This window comes from Symphalangus syndactylus, chromosome 4 (genome assembly GCF_028878055.3).
Source record: "Symphalangus syndactylus isolate Jambi chromosome 4, NHGRI_mSymSyn1-v2.1_pri, whole genome shotgun sequence".
Taxonomy (NCBI): Eukaryota; Metazoa; Chordata; class Mammalia; order Primates; family Hylobatidae; genus Symphalangus; species Symphalangus syndactylus.
In genome coordinates, this window is record NC_072426.2 from 51,674,919 (window position 1) to 51,695,457 (window position 20,539).

Consider the following 20,539-nt stretch of genomic DNA (forward strand, 5'->3'; position numbering starts at 1 on the left):
CCAGCACTTTGGGAGGCCGAGGTGGGCAGATCACAAAGTCAGGAGATCGAGACCAGCCTGGCCAACATGGTGAAACCCTGTCTCTACTAAAAAAATACAAAAATTAGCCGGGCATGGTGGCATGTGTCTGTAATCCCAGCTACTCAGGAGGCTGAGGCAGGAGAATTGCTTGAACCTGGGAGGCAGAGGTTGCAGTGAACTGAGATGTCGCCACTGCACTCCAGCCTGGGTGAACAGAGCAAGACACCGTCCCCACTGCCCCCAAAAAAGAGATAGAACAATTAAGAAAAGCCCAAAATACCATGTTATCAACAAAAGCATAGACATCTCTATTCATCCCATTCCTCAAAACCCTACATTCTATAAATGAAAGAAGAAATTTTTTGAAAAAGGCTTTCTAGAGTATCATTCAGCTTTAATCCCATCTCCCTTTTAATTTTCTCTTAAGAAGAGGAGATCCTAGTGAAGTACAATCTGTGAAACAAGTTAAAATGCAATCTGGCAAGAGATAGTGCTAATATAGTAAAAACAAAAATCCACATGAACTACAGCAAAATTTTTAAAAAGTTGAATTTCACCAGGGACTTGGAATCCATTAGAAAACCATCAAAGGGAAATCCTAAACCTAAAAACTATAATAAAAATTAAGAACTCAAAAGATAGGCTTAATGGGAGATTAGTGAAAACAGAACAGAAGATTCTTAAAATGGAAGACTGGTTACTAGAAAGCATCCAAATGAATACACAAAGTGAAAAAAAAAAAAAGAAAAAAGAATGGAAACAGAATAGAGTGCAAAAGACATATGGAATCCAGTGGAAAGGCCTAAAAAATATATATATAATTGGAGTCCCCTTCTGAGAAAAGGGAATAAAAGCCATATCTTAAAAAATACTACCTGAGGCTGGGCGTGGTGGCTCACACCTGTAATCCGAGCACTTTGGAAGGCCAAGATGGGTGGATCACCTGAGGTCAGGAGTTCAAGACCAGCCTGGCCAACAGCCGAAACTCCGTCTCTATTAAAAAATACGAAAATTAGCTAGGCATGGTGGCGTGCGCTTGTACCTGTAATCCCAGCTACTCAGGAGGCAGAGACAGGGTGAATTCCTTGAACCTGGGAGGCGGAGATTGCAGTGAGCCAAGTTCGTGCCACTGCACTCCAGCCTGGGCAACAGACTGAGACTCTGCCTCAAAAAAAAAAAAAAAAAAAACTATCTGAGAATGTCCCAAAACTACGGAAAGAAATCAAAGGGATCAAGAATGGACTCAAAACTCTGAAACGTTGAAGGCAACAAAATTACTTCTAACTAAAGATAACAGTCTGTGACCACCATTTACATTTAAGATTTATTCCAAAAGTCATCTATGCAAAATAACTTCTGCAATCAATGACTAATATTAAAACAGGTACAAACAGGGCATTTCTGAGTCCTAAATATGAATTATCCTAGAAACAGAAACTGTAGATGTTATGGTACTACTTGTTTGCATACACACCTGTAAATGCTCACTCATTAAAAATGTCAACAATACATCTAAATGTTTTAGATTCTGTTTCGTTTTTCCTTTTCTTTAGTTGACCTGACAAATCCAATGTGAACTTCTTTCAAAATAAATTACTAAGATTAAGAAACCTATATACTTAAGAAAGAGTCAGTTTTCATTGACAAAGAAGTAGTAATAAGTAGAACCGCCTGAGAGAAAATGAGTTTGGACAGGAACAAACACATAAAAAGAGATTCTTTCTAAAAATATTCCCCCTTTCCATAGCAAAGTTTGGGAGGAGTATGAATGACATTTTCACCGCATAAATACCTTGAAGATGATAACATTATTCTAGTTCCTTGATATTTTGTAAAAATAAAAAAAGACAAAATTTATATTTTTAAGAATTCTAAGCATGTATACAAATACTTAAGTTATAATTCATGAAGAATAAAATTATTTTAAAAACATCATTTTTATCAATACTGTTTCAAAAAGTAAAAATCTATAATAAAGATACAGCTTATAAGTTATGAAAAAACTAAAATGTTTTAACATCATTTCCTCAAGCAAAAGAAGAAAGAAAAGGAGATAGACAGGAGAAGGTAACCATATTTTTTTTCAGTTAAAAAAAAAAAAAGAATAGGAATTCATGTTTTAAACATCTTAAAAAAAGCTTGACATACAGCATGGTTACGATAATTAATAATAATGTATTACATATTTGAAAATGCTAAGACAGTAGATTTTAAATGTCCTCATCACACAAAAAGTGTCAAATATGTGAGGTGACAGATATGTCAGTTAGCTTTATGTTATCATTTTATGTGTATACATATAGCAAAACATCACATTGTACACACAATTTTTGTCAATTAAAAAATGTGAACACAAACATTACATATAACTCCAAATAAAACAGGTTAATATTATGGTAATAAATTTATCTATAGAATACAATCTCTATCCCTAGGAAAGAAGTTGGTTCTTCCATAAACAAATGCATTTTGAATAAATCATTTCCAATATCACAAAACTCTTGAACTAAAGAAATCTATGTTAGACTGGACTTCTTGAAAAACAACTCTAGAGAAAAGCAAAATTATATTGTGTTGCACATACTGCATTTTTCCATAATGTTTAAAATTATGGGAAATTATGGATGTTTAAAATTCCAGCTATGTTATACAGCTGGCAATTACATTTTGACAAATATTTAAAGAGTCTAACAACATCAAGGATTTCTTAAGGTTTCTTGCTCACTTTTTTGGGCTGTTTTAAAAATAATCTCCTCAAAAGATCTCTTATTCCCATAAACAAAATTAAACCCCCTTGTTTCTGATAAACCATTTGTTTACAGCATTACTAAAGCTCAGCATATAATTATGTTTACACCACGAAGTTTACCTGTACCTCACTTCTAGCCTTGAAAATGGAGAATTCTGACTTCCCACACAGTGCTGTGAGGGGAAATTAACTAATTATGAAGATTATCTATGTTCATTGAATACCTACTTCCCAGACACTGTATTAATAAGAGTTGACACACGTGTAAGTTGCTCTGTGTCATGCATTACAGGTATTAGTTAAGTAATCCTAATAATAGTGCTGTGAGGTGAATACTGCTGTGAGGGCCATTAAAAAACTGAGACAGAAAGGTTGAATGGCTTAAGATTCCACAACTCGCAAATAAAAGAGTTGGGATTTAAAAGCACATGTACTTGATTCCAGAGCCTATACTCATTCCATCACAAATAATTTTTAAAAATTTTGTAAGCCAAATACACCAATGTGCCAGAGTAAAGCTGAAATATCTACTACAGCCATCTTTTAATCAGTACTCTAGAAGAAAAATAAAAGTTATTTATTACAGTTGAAAGGAAGCTGTACTGAAGAAATATTTAACAATAAAGAAATAATCAACAAAACTTGAAAAATATGAAAGCAAAAACCATTTGATAAATGTCCAAAATCAATAATGGCTTGAGTAATCTAGCTTATCACCTACATGATAAACTAGATTTCAGATTATGATCAACATTCAGCAGGAACCTATTTTAGATTAATAAGATATCCTATAAATGCAGAAAGACACACAAGTTACCTTTGTCAGCTATTACAGAGATGTATAAGCTGCATGTGCTCTATGTAACTGCAGATTTGTATAAACTGTTAACATAGGGAGTGACGTAAAAGCATGTATTTTTCCATTTTGCCATGATTTCCCAGTAAAAATTCCACACTAACACAGACAATATTCATTACGTTTGTATAGTTTTGATTCAAACACAGAATAAGAGAAACAAGTGATTCTTTTTTTTCTGGAGGGGGACGGAGTTTCGCTCTTGTTGTCCAGGCTGGAGTGCAATGGCGCAATCTCGGCTCACCGCAACCTCTGCCTCCTGGGTTCAAGTGATTCTCCTGCCTCAGCCTCCCGAGTAGCTGGGATTACAGGCATGTGCCACCACGCCCAGCTAATTTTGTATTTTTAGTAGAGACGGGGTTTCTCCATGTTGGTCAGGTTGGTCTCCAACTCCCGACCTTAGGTGATCCACCCGCCTTTGGCCTCGCAAAGTGCTGGGATTACGGGCGTGAGCCACCACACCCAGCCCAAGAAACAAGTGATTCTTAAACTCACAGTTCAATTTACCACCTGACAAAGGCACTTTTTTGAAAAGAATTGTTTCCCAATCCTGAACCTGCATGCACTGATATCATGGACATAATCCAACACAAGAAATAATAAGGAAAATTAATATATGTCAATTCAAACTTATTTTCTGACAGCAAACTACCTAGAAATTTAAGCAGATTAAATGCTTTTAAACATGTGCCATTTTCCTAATATCATAGAACTAGAAATAGTAAAATAAAAAATAAAACCTGTAGTAATCGTAAGAAACAACAACCCAAAGAAAACCAATAAACCTTCATTGACTAGTACTCATTGGGAAGGTTGCTTTGAATTTGGGAAAGGACTTTGATATTTAATATGCTTGGGTTCAAACGGCAACTTTTCACCTTGTTTGTTGTCTGTGAGCCTCAGTTTTCTCAGTCAAAACATGCGAAGGATCATACTTGCCTGGTGACTGAATATTTGTCTCTTCCCAAAATGCGTATGTTGAAATCTAACCCCCAAAGTGATGGTACCTGAAAGTGGATCTCTAGGAGGTAATTAGGTCATGAAGGTAGAGCCCTCATGTATGGAATTAGTATCCTTGTAAGAAAGCCCCCAGACTGCTCCTTTGCCCCTTTCACTATGTAAGGACACAGTGAAAAGATGGCATTCTATAAAGAAGGAAGCAGCCCTCACCAGATATCAAGTATGACAGCACCTCGATCGTGGAGTTCACAGCTTCCAGAACTGTAACAAACTTTTGTTTCTAACCCACTCAGACTAAATTATGCTGTTATAACAGCCCAAGGGGACTAAGACACTTCCTCAAAATTAAATAAAACATATAAAGGATCTAGCATAGCACTTAGCACAAAGAAAATGTCAATGGATAGCAGTTTGGGGCATTATAATAATAATTATAAAAATTAATTAAATATTAATTTTTAGTCATTGTAAGTGTCAGCACTATAATTGGCATAATGAAGATATCTTTTAAATCTTTTAAAGTTATAAATTAAACTAACGGGTGTATGACACACAAATATTTGCGGAGAAGAGCAAGAATGTGATATCTGGTAGAAGATTTTCAGAAGCTTCAAACAGCACAGGTCAACAGATGCATCCAGATTAACAGTCAGTTCCTTACTTAGCCTTACTTACAATATGGTTCAAAGTATCAAATTTCCTTAAATTTTGCCATGAAAACCACCAAGCGAATACTAAGATCAGAACTGCTCCTCTGAAATCCTTCATAACTATGAGCCATGCCCAGAACAGTCAGCCTTTAATACACTCCTAATAGAGATTTTGTATTACTAGGAGATTGTTAAGACATTGGTAATTAGAGTACTTTACATTTTAGTCTTCACTATTTTAGTTGTTCAAATGTAGTAATTGCTTAGCTTCTCAAATTCCTCAAGTAGTTGTTTATTTTACATAGCTAAAATTTCCAGATAAGAATATGCTTATACTTTTCGGATATTTTTATAATTAAAAAAAATTTTTTAAGTAAATCCTTCTAAAATGGACAAAATATTTTTAACAACATACTGTAAGATTCTGTGCTCAGATGCAGAAATGCTTGGCTCAGGAAATAGGCCAATAAAAAGAAAATCCGTATTTCTTTGGTTTCTTGAATCTATACCAAAAGTTCTCTTCAGCTGTTTTTTTCTACCTACCTTCTTTCTTTGTGTATTCCCAGTCAACTCAGCTTTTGTTTGGGAAGAGGGTGCCACAGGATTCTATACAGCATTTGTCCTTGATAATACAGGATCATCATTTATATGCTCTGAGTATGGTTGTAGAAACACAGGATTTGGAACCTACTGACAGGTGCTTGCTTACGCAAAAAAAGACCGTTAAATCACCCTACAATAAAATAAGTGTGACTGAATAGCCTTTTGTGCAGAGAGTTACATGGAGACCTTTCTACAAATTAATTAATATATCATGGATTGCAGCAGTCTTTTTCAAAACGTGTTCTCACTGGCTTAAAATGTATGATGCTCATCACTGCTGCTATCCTTTGTTGGCCTTTAATTACTGCTGCTAACAGCTATATTAAAAAGAATATCTATCATTTCTGCATACTTGGCACACTGACAAAGTTTTGTGAGTCAAAAACCATTAAATGTTTTTAGCACAGCTTAGCACTTCATTAATTCTTTTTGGAGTTCTTTGAGAGGTGAATTATTCCAAAGCTTACCAATGATTCTTCACCATGAAGATGATGATGCTTCTATGAACATTAATGCAGGAGATAAAATTATGTAAGAGTCTGAGTTTAAATTTTACAAGTCTCAAATTTTAAAAGAAAATTTGTTCACATATGGCACTAAGTCGAACCCTGAATAACCAGTGGAGTGATCATAATCTCTAGTTTCTCTGAGTTTCTATTCCCTTATTCAAAAAACTATCTGTGTGCATCTTTGCTAGGTGCTGTGGTGGACATCTGAGGTAAGAGGATGAAGACATTTTCATTTCCTTGAAGATCTCATTCTTGTTGGCAGGTATGAATGAGGGAGCAAATTTAGATAATATATACGTAAGTCCTTTTGAATTTGAATAAAATTGTGATTCTATGCTGTTATTATGTAGCATCTATGTGGAGCTACTTAATTCATTACTCTTAATAAAATATTCATATTTAGAAATGTATTATTGACACCTCCAATCAGGTACTTCTAAATAAAAGGCAGTGAAACTCAAACTTTTCCAATTTGCTATTTGTTGTAGGATGAAACAGTAGCTGTAACTAATGCTGAAGATTAGGTGACAGTAATCCCTTGCATTCCTATTACCCATACGGCCTTTGCTCTTTATTTCCACAGATCATTGAAAGCTAGCTGGAGAAAAGCATAATGAAAATGTTTTATGAACTGAGAAATATTCTTGGCTGACTTTCAAAGCTTCAGTAGGAAACAAAAACCATAAAACTGACATCCTAGGAAATCAAAAACAACTCTATGAAAAAGTTTAAATACAAATGCTTAATCACTAACATAATGAAATGATTTCATAAAACTTTATTATCTGCTAGACACAGGCAACACAATACGGGAAAATGTTCAGCTAGTATATAAGCCAGACATTCCCAAAGCATTAACTCTCTTTTCCCTTCAAAAGTCAAGCTCCCTTTCCAAATTATTCCTATTCAAAAGACATACAGGACCACAGATCAAAGGGATATTATGGTATCTTAAAACTGGGGTAGGCAAACTATAGGCAGAGACCAAATCTGACCAACCAAATCGTCTTCTCATTTGATTATATATTTTCCATGCTGCTTTTGTACTATAGCAACAGAGATGAATAGCAATAACAGAGACTACATTTACTAACTGGCCTGTTTCAGAAAAAAAATGTGCTTACCCCTATCTTTAAGAAACTTCACTCCCATTATGGTAATTATTATACTGATTCTATTTTTTAGTACTAAAAATTTTCACAGAATACAAGAATTTCCTAACTACTCCAATAAAATAAAATGCCCTACTCAAATTATATACCAGCATCTTATATATTCATTTTTAATTTTAAAATATTTTTTCCTAGTATACATTTTAAATATCATAACAAGTCCCAAATGGTAGGCATGTAAATTTGTTCATTTTCTTTTCTTTTTTTTTTTTTTTTTTTTGAGATGGACTCTCGCCCTGTCACCCGGGCTGGAGTACAGTGGTGCAATCTCGGCTCACTGCAACCTACACCTCCCGGGTTCAAGTGATTCCCCTGCCTCAGCCTCTCGAGTAGCTGGGACTACAGGCACGTACCACCATGCCAAGCTAATTTTTTGTATTTTAGTAGAGATGGGGTTTCGCCATGCTGGCCGGGATGGTCTGGATCTCCTGACCTCGTGATCTGCCTGCCTCAGCCTCCCAAAGTGCTGGGATTACAGGTGTGAGTCACTGTGCCCAGCCTCATTTTCTTAAAATCTCACATACCCACAGTCAAAACTGGCTTGTAAGAAACCCCAAAAAAGAAGGCTAGCCAACATATACTGCTCTGAGTTAAAGCATTACTTATGATAATTTTCATCATACATGTAAAATGTAAGCAAACTTTGATTTTAAAGGTGAAATAGCTACAGTAAAAAACCTATGTGTCCTACACATAACAAAGAATTCCCAGTTCCTAGTAAAATGCTGCAACAGGCCATCTCTCTAAGGAAACTCATCTCATGCCTTTGAAAAAGTATGCTATAGTACTTAGTTACAACTTATAGACAAAATACAAATAAAAAAACTCATAGAACTCTCATACCCTTCCATTTCTTCTCTTGCTTTGTTTTCCTCCGCATTTCTGTTTACTGTTTACTATTTAAAATTTACCAATGTGAAACTATGTTATATGTGAGGCAATTAAGCATAAATTGTGAAAAACTGTTTACCAGAAAAATGCCATTGATTTGAGTAACTTTCAAAATGGACATAAAAATAATAGTGGCTAAAAGCATCTAAGTTGTGACTACTAGAGTTTCTTAAAACATAAAAAAAATCTTCATAAATATTTAGATACATGAGAATTTTTACCCTGAAATAAATGTACTTTTTCTATCCTAAATCCTGATAATATATGAAATAGCAGTAGTATAGTTCAAAGAGCATTAAATCAGAAGACATGAGTTCTAGTCTTGCCTAGGCCACAAAAGAATTACGTGTCTATTCTCTTAAATTCTAGGAGTTTCTGTTTCTTCTGAAAAATAAAAGGTTGTACTAGATGACTTCTAAGAACTTTTCCATTTATAAAGTTTTATGATTTTATGAAATTTTAAAAACAACCATAAAAATCACATTAAAAAATTTATAACCCTTCTTGAAAAGTGTCATTTAGAGAAATTATGCCTACAAAAATTTCCTTTACAGTACATAACATCATGAATTTATTGAATTTATCTCAAATCTGGATATGCTGCTGCTGCTTAAAAAAGGGTACCTCATTTCCTGATTATTATTTTAAAACGCAGACCTCTTTTCAGAATGCTGCTTAGCCTGAGATCTTCATTTTCAATGAAAGCTGGCTTAGAACTTTTTTATTTTTTTCCCTAACCACTCTAAGTGGAAACCAATTCTGGACTATAAATGCAGAAACAGCTATAGGAGAAAGCAGTTATTAATATAGATTCTCTAGTGCCACACAGAAGATACCAGTCAGCTTTTAACTGAGCACTTAACCTTTTTCTTTTTTTAAATATATTTAATCATGTTTTTATGTTCTAGTCATAAAACAATATCCCAATACATTATATAAAGCTTTAGTGCTACAAAACAGAATAAATCATTTCCCTATCTCCTAAACAACAAAATTTTCTCCTATATCTAGGATAATTTTTTTCATATTTTAAATTTGTGAGGTCAGAATGTCTCCTGTAGTTGGTGATTTCTCAGCACCATTTTCTCAGCATATTTCTTCAGTAAGTTACATAAAATAATGATGTATCTTTTAACTGATGGCATCTTAGAATGGACAAAATGCCATACTGTGTGTCAACTGTAGAATATTTTTTCTAATTCCCAAATGTTTTATTTAATCAGTTTTCTTTCACTAGTATATAAACTCTGTCGAGGTAGATTCATTTCAATCTCAATTACTATATTTCAACCTATGTGGAAATCATTATTATTATAAGAATATCTTGCAAAAATTACTGTAAGAAGAAACATTGAACTTTTCTAGTAGTTATTAAATGCCAGGTATTATGTTAAGCACTATACATGTGCTTAAAAAAAAGCAAAAACCTAGAATTTACTAGTATTAACTCCACTTTACAGATGAAGAAACTAAGGCTTAGAGAGGTTAAGGAACCTGCCCTAGGTTCTGTTCACTGTTTTATCCCCAACGCAAAGCCTATTGGAGAATGTTCAATAAATGCTTACGGAATGAATGAATGTTTTCAAAGGAGACTTACAACAGCTCAGTTAGATGAACAGAATCATTATAATGTAAGTCACAGAGAAAATGCAAGATAAACATTATAATGTAAGTCACAGAGAAAATGCAAGATAAACAAGCTTGAAAGGTTAGTTAACTACCTAGACCAGGAATCCTGGGCTATGTGGTACGGTAGTTGAACAAAAAAGTGGCTCATGGTATCTGCTCTATAGTCAATATATCTAAATTCAAATACCAGCTCTGTTATTAGTATTTGCATGCCCTTGAGTAGGTACTTAGGTGTCTACAGCCCTGTTTTCTCACCTGTAAAAGGAAGATGAGAATAGCACCTAAACACAACGATTAGGAGTTAATACACTAAGTGGGGTCCAAACAAAAGGAGTCACATTACTTGGAAGTTAAGTAAAAAAGATGAGCCTCTCTAGCTAATGACCCTAAGTTTCAGGAATATATTCCTAGTTCCAAATCTGTTCTAGTCCTGCTTGAAGTTTGGCACTACCAAGCAATCACTGTCAGCTAAGAAGTATGATTCAGGATCTGAAGATCCTATGAAATGTCCTGGACAACGGAAGTTGTTATGGGAAGTCTACAGGTTAGTCAGTACTCATTTCCTCAGTCAGAGGAGACTGGGCCGACCCTACATGTCTGCACTTTTGATGACAGGATTGCTGCCTAAGACAAGGTTGACTAATAATTTACTGCCCAGTTTGCTCTACTCACCACATCATAACCTTGAAAAAGATAAAAATGTAAGCTAGTCAGAAGGTAAGACAAAGTACTAGAGTCAACTGCCAATTGTATAATATCCTACTTTGCATTAATGCAGGGACCTTTCTGTGAGTTTTTCTTTACTATAAAGCAAGTAGTTTCCAGTATGTAATAAGCACTAAAGGAATGTTATCTAATATTATTAGCCCAGTATAATTCAACTCCCCTTCCTCCCTCAATGTCTCACTCCCTATCATATTATCCATTTTCCAAAGAGCTATGTTACCCTTAACAGCATTTTTAATTTTCCCAAATGTAGTAAAACATTTTGAAAAAAGAATCATGCAGCATTTCCTCTAACTCACAATATAAAATATGACAAAAATTCTTATTCAAAGGTGTCGTAATTTAAATGAACATACAGAAGAAGAGAAGTAAATATCAGGCTTATTTATTCTTCAAGTCCCAAAGAATCTATTAAACAGGGCAAAGAAGAGATAAAATATTGGTTATAATTAGATACTTTCATAAGCATGAAATATACGATTTCTTTTGAAATACAAAGACTTCAATGGCTAATAAGCAAATAGTATATCTACGCTCTACTTACAATGTGCTGCCTGCAATCGTCTCTTTCATGGCTAATTACCATGTTTTTTCTTCTCAGTAATTTTAAGTAGTCAAAATAATTTGATTTAGCATGAGCAAGATAGTAAAGACTAGCAAATATCATAATTCTTTGCTCAATTGCTAAACATCCTGAATTTGGAAACTAAATTCTTGAAATCTTCTTCTTCTTTTTTTTTTTTTTTTTTTTTTTTTTTTGAGACAGAGTCTCGCTCTGTCACCCAGGCTGGAGTGCAGTGGCGCGATCTCAGCTCACTGCAAGCTCCGCCTCCTGAGTTCAGGCCATTCTCCTGCCTTAGCCTCCCAAGTAGCTGGGACTACAGGCACCTGCCACCATGCCCGGCTAATTTTTTGTATTTTTAGTAGAGACAGGGTTTCACCATCTTAGCCAGGATGATCTTGATCTCCTGACCTCATGATCTGCCCACCTCGGCCTTCCAAAGTGCTGGGATTACAGGTGTGAGCCACCGTGCCCAGCCCAGAAACATTCTTCTTTATGCATTGTCACTTTGGGACTAATTATATGATTTGATCTGAATGTTCTCATAGAAAACAGATGATAGCTTTGGACAAATTAAATCGGTGACTGTTTACAGCCTAATATTACATAGAAATGCCTCCTAGTTTATGAAATTTTTCTGTTTTCCTATTCCATGAGTAGTTTAACAATGCATAAAATTAGTTTAGTATCTTGGGAATTTTATATTTCTTGTATATCTATCAGTAGTTGTTTTTCAGTTTCCATTGTGTTCAATTCAAATAGCCAAAGAACAAAAAAATGAACAAAATACCTTTTGTTTTAGGTTTCAAGTAATAGCAAACTAATTAGATAAAACAATCACTTATAGGCAATACTGATCCATCATATAATTAGGAAAAAAAGACGAAGACCTGAAAACAGAAGGTCACTTTATGAGAGTTTTATGGTTACAAAAAACAAACCACGTAAGATTCAGTGCAAATAGAGTACAACCAAAACTCTTTAATTGGGACCCATCAGCACTCTATTTCCTCGAATGGAACTTCATCTTTGCTTTCTGAAATGCCAACTAACTTGATAAATTATGACCAGAAATGTTTCTGTACAAAAGAAATTGCATAGAATTTATTTCTACAGTCATGTGCCACATAATGAAGTTTGGGTCAAAGGCAATCACATATATGAAGATGGTACCATAAGATCATTAGTACTGTATTTTTACTCTAACTTTTGTATGTTTATATACACAAATCTAACCATCTTGTTACCACCGCCTACAATGGTATTCGGTACAATAACATGCTGTATAAGTTGGTAGCCTAGGACCAGGCTACCTGTTATAGGTAATATAGCCTATTGCTATACCACATGGCCTATTGCTATATCTATAGCTTACATAGTAAGAGCTCAATAATTGATAGGTATGATTAAGTAATAGTAACAACATCGACTATTTTAACAGATATACTGGCCATTATTATCAGAAAAAAATGATAGTTTTTAAAAAAATCTTTATTTCATAAAAATAAAGGCTGGTAATATGATGTTTGAAAACAAAATCAAAGTACTGCAGATGATTGTTATACTACCTAGCAATAGGCCATATGGCATATAGTGTAGAAGGCTACACCATCCAAGTTTATAAGTAAGTATACTCTATGATGTTTGCACAACAATGAAATTGACTAATGACTGAATTTCTCAGTATGTAAACTACCTCCCATCATTAAGTAACACATGATGAGCCATTGAGAGAGGGAGGTACACACTAAACACATGTGTTCTCTGAAAAGTTCAATTTGATGTAGACTACCAGAGGAAATGGTATCTAGAAGCTGCAAATCATTAGCATCTCTTATGTATCTGGTAATTCCTACTGAGCTAAACACGTATGAAACCAAGATATTTCTACAAAGTGCCTTGTCTGGTTTCTCACATCACTTTATTTCAGAGACATTTTATGAGAACTTTGCTACATATTCTACCTCCCATCTGGTTCATATTTAACAGGATATCCCTCCCACCTGTTCCTTTTTAGGGTCCAAAACCAGATGTCTCTGATGTCACGTAACTGTGGAAGGTCACACTACTTCGGCAAAATTCTCTGGCTTTTCTTCTCTTGTAGTTAGGTAAACTTGAGCTTTGTAACACTCTGTGCCATCTTAAAACGTAAGTAATAAAAGGGCTTGAGTGCTTCACTTCATAAAGCAAAAAGACTGGTAAGTATGGAATACCAAATGTGAGGGGGGTGGAAAGCATGGCAGCTGGTATGGTTTGACTGTGTCTCCACCCAAGTCTCACCTTGAATTGTACTACCATGTGTCAAGGGCAGGGCCAGGTGGAGGTAATCGAATCATGGAGGTGGTTTCCCCCACACTGTTCTTGTGGTAGTGAATAAGCATCACAAGATCTAATGGTTTTATAAAGGGGAGTTGCCCTGCACAAGCTCTCTTGCCTGCCACCACATAAGACACGCCTTTGTTCCTCCTTCACCTTCCTCCATGATTGTGAGGCCTACCCAGCGATGTGGAACTATGAGTTCATTAAACCTCTTTTTCTTTATAAATTATCCAGCCTTGAGTATTTCATTTCTTCATAGTAGTATAAAAATGGACTAATCCAGTAAACTGGTAATGGTAGAGTGGGGTGCTGCTGTAAAGATACCCGAAAATGTGGAAGCAACTTTAGAACTGAGTAACAGGTGAAGGTTGGTACAGTTTGGAGGGCTCAGAAGAAAACAGGAAAATGTGGGAAAGTTTGGAACTTCCTAGAGACTTGGAGGGCTCAGAAGACAGGAAGATGTGGGAAAATTTGGAACTTCCTAGAGACATGTTAAGTGGCTTTGACCAAAATGCTGACAGCAATATGGAACAATAAAATCCAGGCTGAGGTGGTCTCAGATGAAAATGAGGAACCTGCTGGGAAATGGAGTAAATGTTACTCTTGCTATACAAAGAGACTGGTGGCATTTTGTCCCTGCCCTAGAGATCTGTGGAACTTTGAACATGAGAGAGATTATTTGGGATATCTGATGGAAGAAATTTCTAAGCAGCAAAGCAGTCAAGATGTGACAGGGCATAAAAGTTTGGAGTTTTGCAGCCTGAAGATACAGTAGAAAAGAAAAACTCATTTCCTGGGGAGAAATTCAAGCCAGCTGCAGAAATTTGCCTAAGTAACAAGGAACCAAATGCTAATGCCAAGACAATGGGGGAAAATGTCTCCAGGGAAGATCAGAGACCTTCCCTGCAGCCCCTCCCATCACAGGCCTGCAAACCTAGGAGGGAAAAATGGTTTTCTGGGCCAGGTCCAGGGCCCCCCCCCGCCCCGCCACTGCTGAGTGCATCCTCAGGACTTGGTGCCCTGCATCCCAGCCACTCCAGGCATGGCTAAAAGGGGCCAAGGTACAGCTTGGGCCGTGGCTTCTGAGGGTGCAAGCCCCAAGCCTTGGCAGCTTCCACGTGGAGTTGAGCCTGCGGTTGTGCAGAAGTCAAGAATTGAGGTTTGGGAACTTCCGCCTACATTTCAGAAGATGTTGGAAATCCCTGGATGTTCAGGCAGAGGTGTGCTGCAGGGGCAGGTCCCTCATGAGAACCTCTGCTAGGGCAGTGTGGAAGGGAAATGTGGGGTTGGAGCTCCCACACAGAGTCCCCACTGGGGCATTACCTAGTGGAGCTGTGAGAAGAGGGCCACCATCCTCCACATCCTAGAATGGTAGGTCTACTGACAGCTTGCACCATGTGCCTGTGGCACCGTGTTGCTGCAGATACTCAACACCAGCCCGTGAAAGCAGCCGGAGGGAGGCTGTACCCTGCAAAGCTACAGAGGCAGAGCTGCCCAAGACCATGGGAACCCCTCTCTTGCATCAGTGTGACCTGGATGTGAGACATGGATCAAAGGAGATCATTTTGAAGCTTTAAGATTTGACTGCCCTGCTGGATTTTGGACTTGCATGGGGCCTTTCGCCCTTTCATTTTGACCAATTTCTCCCATTTGGAACGGGTGTATTTATCCAATGCCTGTACCCCCATAATATCTAGGACATAACAAATTTGCTTTTGATTTTATAGGCTCATAGGTGGAAGGGACTTGACTTGTCTCAGATGAGACTTTGGTCTGTGGACTTGAGTTAATGCTGAAATGAGTTAAGACTTTGAGGGACTGTTGAGAAGGCATGAATGATTTTGAAATGTGAAGACATGAGATTTTGAGGGGCCAGGGGAAGAATGATATGGTTTGGCTGTGTCTCCAAATCTCATCTTGAATTGTAGCTCCCATAATTCCCACATGTTGTGGGAGGGACCCAGTGGGAGATAACTGAATCATGGGGGCAGTTTCCCCCATACTGTTTTCGTGGTAGTGAATCAGTCTCACGAGACCTGATTTTTTGTTTCATTTTGTTTTTTGAGATGGAGTTTTGCTCTTGTTGCCCAGGGTGGGGTGTGATGGTGCAGTCTCAGCTCACCACAACCTCCACCTCAAGCAATTCTCCTGCCTCAGCCTCCCAAGTAGCTGGAATTACAGGCACCCACCACCACGCCCAGCTAATTTCTATATTTTTAGTAGAGACAGGGTTTCACCATGTGGGCCAGGCTAGTCTCAAACTCCTGACCTCAAATGATTCGCCCACCTCGGCCTGCCAAAGTGCTGGGATTACAGGCGTGAGCCACGGTGCCCAGCCCGATCTGATGGTTTTATAAGGGGTTTCTCCTTTCACTTGGCTCTCATTCTGTCTTGCCTGTCACCACCTAAGAGACGTCTTTCACCTTCCACCATGATTGTGAGGTCTCCTAGCCACATGGAACTGTGAGTCCATTAAACCTCTTTTTCTTTATAAATTACCCAGTCTCGAGTATGTCTTTATCAGCAGCATAAAAATGGACTAATATAGCAGTCTACCTCCTAATGATAGGTTCCTAATGACAATTTATACTCTCATCATATGAGGCAGCTCTAATTAAGAAGGATGATAACAGCAATGTTTCATATCACACTTACTACTGACACTTGTAAATTGTCTTCACCCTTCACTGTAATTACCACCAACAAAAATTTTATAATCAATATACACATCAAGAAGCTATGCACAAAGTACATGAATTTACAATACCCAACATGAACCACTTGTAGTACATATTAAAGGACCGCTATACATTTGTAGAGGAAAAAAACATACTTATGAACAGTTCTGATGTGTGTGTGTCTGTGTGTGTGTGTATGTGTGTGTGGGTGTGTATATATTTGTTTGAAATGACATCATAGATAATCTTCTTTACTGCCTGAGATTTTGGAGCAAAACTATTAATACTAATTTATATTCTATTTATTTTAGGAAACATTTATTTCAGAGAATTTTAAAATCTGTATAACATATTTTATAATTTTGTTCTACTACAAGAATTATGATTAATCCAGTTTTGTTTACAGTTTTAATTATATGTTTACAATAACCCTAATTTCGGTAGACAATACTAAGAACTATGTGTTGATATAAACCATAAAAATTAACTCAAATGCCCAGATATCAGTGGTTTTTATCCAATATAGATAAAAGTACTATACAGTGATTACATGAAATAATTTAATGGGTATAAGAGGAAAAAATTACATAAACTGAAAACTATTTTAGGCCAAATGTATTAATAGATAAAAGTTGTATACGAAATGCTATTTTTACCATAATTGCTATTATTATGTAACATCATATTATTATGTAATAGCAGTGCTATTAAACACTTCTTACCTGCCCCTTTCAACTGCTAAGGCATCCAGTTCATCAAAGAAAATAATGGAAGGCGCCACTGCTCTTGCTTTTCGGAAGGTCTGGTGGAAAGAGTGCCACATTAGCTAAAGATGAGCAAACACTAGAAAATTCTGTAGTTGGTTTGTTTTAAAACTATATTTAGAACCAAATCTATTAGATACAAGTCAACAAGCCCAGTCACTTTGTATAGACCTTATAATAGATGTTCAAAAATTTATAATGGATGTAAAAGTATCCCCTTCAATAGTGCTTAAAGAGACAAGACTACCAATACATATTCATTTAGGTGTGAAGGAGGCAATTCAGTCAAGCAATCAGAAAATTTCAGTTAAAATCCCAGAAGCACTACTAGTAACTGTGTGACTTTCAGCAGTTAACTTCACTTCTGTAAGCCTCGATTTCTACATCTATAAAATGGAGATAATAAATGCCTACCTCAGAAAGTTATTTTAATAATTGAATTTGAAAAAGAACAAAGCATTTGGCACAATGCCTGAAACAGTAAGAGCTCAATAAATGATAGGTATTATTAACTATTAGTAACAGCATTAACTATTTTAACAGAAATGCTGGCTATTATTATCAGAAAAAATGATGGTTTTAAAAGGGCTGGTAATATGATGTTTAAAAACAAAACTGAAGTATTGCAGATGATCAAAACTGCATTTTTAAATAATAAAATAATATTCACCTGAAGAAAAAAAAAATACCACTAAGATCTGACTTCGGAAATGCCAAAGTCTGTTACCTAAAACAAAAGGGAAGCCACAGAGGACAAAAGTGTGATTCTCCTTTGCTGAGTGCCACTAAAGGCACAATTTCTTACCTCTCTAACTGCTCTTTCAGATTCACCAACATATTTATTCATTAATTCAGGCCCCTGCATGAGAAGAAAACAACTGCTCAGTGTCTTTATAAATGCAATCATGTATATTTCTTCCAATGAAGTAGAAAAAATATACACAAAAGAGAAAATAAATAAACAAAATCTGCTTATTAATCCCTTTAGCATGCTTATTTTCTCTGTGTGTTATTTATGCCTTAAAAGTTACAGCCATTCTATATTCCAAAAACCACACATCAATACAAAGGAAAGGCTGTGACTAATCATAATATTTTAACAACTTATTCATCATCTGTCTGTAACTCTATCCACATTTTTACACTATATCAGATGTGGTGCTAGGCACAGAAGATGGAACAGCCATTTCCCAGGCCTAACCACTGGCTAGTTTTAAGCAGGTCTACTTACCAGATCTGAAGATGCACATTTTTTGACATTAATATTTCTAAACTTTAATATTTTTCTTATTTCTCAAGTACCTAGAATATCAACTATTGTAAGAAACACAGCAGACTTTCTTTTTTACCACATACATATCTACTCTCTTAAGATAAACAGTCACCACAAGAAGTTATGAATTAAATTGTCCCATAATGATAGATGACCTCAGCTGTGGGGATATTTCTCCGAGCATCTGGCTATTCTGACACAGTTCCTCCTACATCCCAAAGAACAAGAGACGTGTGTGTGTGTCTCTCTCTCCCTCTCTGTGTGTGCACGAGCATGCATGCACACACAAACACATACACACACCCCTTACTTTGAAGAAGATTCATATTCTATTCCATGCAGATCACGGGTCCAGCCAATTCCAAGGATGTGACAAGACACTGACGTAAGTATTTCCTAAACAATTTATATTAATTTTTAAAAATCTGACTGACTGAAACACATAGGCAAGCCCTAGCAGAATGTTAACTAATCCCAAACTGGTATGAGCAGTATTTGGCTTCATATAAAACACCATATTACAAGGAAAATTAGCATACAGTATGACAAGTACTATGAGAGACCAATGCACAGGTACCATCAAAACACACAGAAGAAACTCCTTAGCGTCAAGAAATGTTCCTACAGAAAGTAATATTTCAGGTGAGTCCTCAGCTGATTTATTCCACACCCTCAAAAATATGAAATACATCAAGACCCAGGAAGAAATGAAAAAGGTCTCTGATGAGCCAAAATAGATGTTACTATATGAACTTTGTTGTAGAAGAGCTCTTAAGGTCTTTACGCTGAGTTCATTGACTTTTAAATTACATACAATGAATACACTTGAACAGAACTGATATAAGAATTAACTACACGTGAAGCATAGGGTGCAGGGAGATTGTGGCAATCAATAAAGCTACTTAAAGTGGGAGACAGGGGTTCAGATTTTATCCTGTAAGCAATAGGAAGGGTTTTATGAAAGTTAAGTAGTAACAGAGATATTAATGAAAGATGATTCTGGCCACAGTATAAAAGATGGTTAGGAGGAACATTAAGAGTCCAGAAGTCAAGAGAACAGTTATAAAATGCTTAGAATAGTAAAGGGGAAAATAATGAGGAACAAGTTTAAGGCAAAGGAGTGCAATGGAAATGAGAAGATAGCCACAAAAACAATTAAAAATATAAAATTAATGTGTTGTGGACAGCAAAATGTGAAAATGAGAGAGTGGGGTGTAGAATAATTCAAATTTGACTTAACATTACTAATTTTTTTTGAGATGGAGTCTTGCACTATCACCCAGGCTGGACTGCAGTGGTGCTATCTTGGCTCACTGCAAGCTCCGCCTCCTGGGTTCACATCATTCTCTTGCCTCAGCCTCCCAAGTAGCTGGGACTACAGGTGCCCACCACCATGCCCGGCTAATTTTTTGTACTTTTAGTAGAGACAGCATTTCACTGTGTTAGTCAGGATGGTCTCGATCTCCTGACCTCGTCATCTGCCCGCCTCGGCCACCCAAAGTAACATTACTATTTTTGATGTTCAAGATAATGACTTAATAAAAAAAAGGACGCTCAATATATTCTGTGTAGCAATTTCTCTTATGTAGTTCATAGAGTGACACCACCAAGATGGCGAAATAGAAGGTAACCTGCTCATATATGCCCACAATAAAAAGAATTATCCATCCATCCACAACTGTGAAACCCTAAGACATAGGAGGGTCACTTTGAGAGGGTATACTAACACCCAAGTGGCTGATCTGCTCCACTGAGCTTGCTTTTGCATTCAAGCCCAGAAGTAGCCCTGTCCCTCAAGGGGCTTGACTATAGCCCCATTTGACCTTGAGCCTGCAACCAAAATCATCTGCCAAAGGGTTCAGAGAAAGCATGCACACTAATGCCCTGGCAGAAAAGCTCATTAGCCCACTGATAACTGGTCTCAGTAGTGAACCTGGAAGTTGAACTGTGGAACTGCTCCAGGCCTCCCTAGCTGAGATCCCAGCTTATAGTTGCTTACACAAGAACCCAGGGGGAGATTCACACAAATCTCATGGCCCGGGACTCTGATCCTCCCTGACACGCTCACCAGCCTCTATCCCACAACATATCCTGAGGAGACCCAGTCTAAGCCCCACCCAGTGCAGTAAAGGAACTATCCTATCTGTGCTGAGACCTGCTGGGAGATGCATTCCACT

The 20,539-nt window shown here is 36.6% G+C and overlaps 1 protein-coding gene across 15 annotated transcripts in view; it reads right to left on the reverse strand.

The window, feature by feature from the left end:
• AFG2A (AFG2 AAA ATPase homolog A) overlaps positions 1 to 20,539 on the reverse strand; it is a 384,876-nt gene that overhangs the window by 248,062 nt on the left and 116,275 nt on the right. For all 15 annotated transcript variants that reach the window (XM_055274649.2, XM_055274648.2, XM_055274646.2 and 12 more), the window contains 2 exons: positions 17,895 to 17,948; positions 17,048 to 17,127 (listed from right to left, as the gene is read on the reverse strand). In XM_055274649.2, coding sequence (XP_055130624.1) covers positions 17,048 to 17,127; positions 17,895 to 17,948 — 134 coding nt within the window. The remainder of the gene's footprint in view (positions 1 to 17,047; positions 17,128 to 17,894; positions 17,949 to 20,539) is intronic.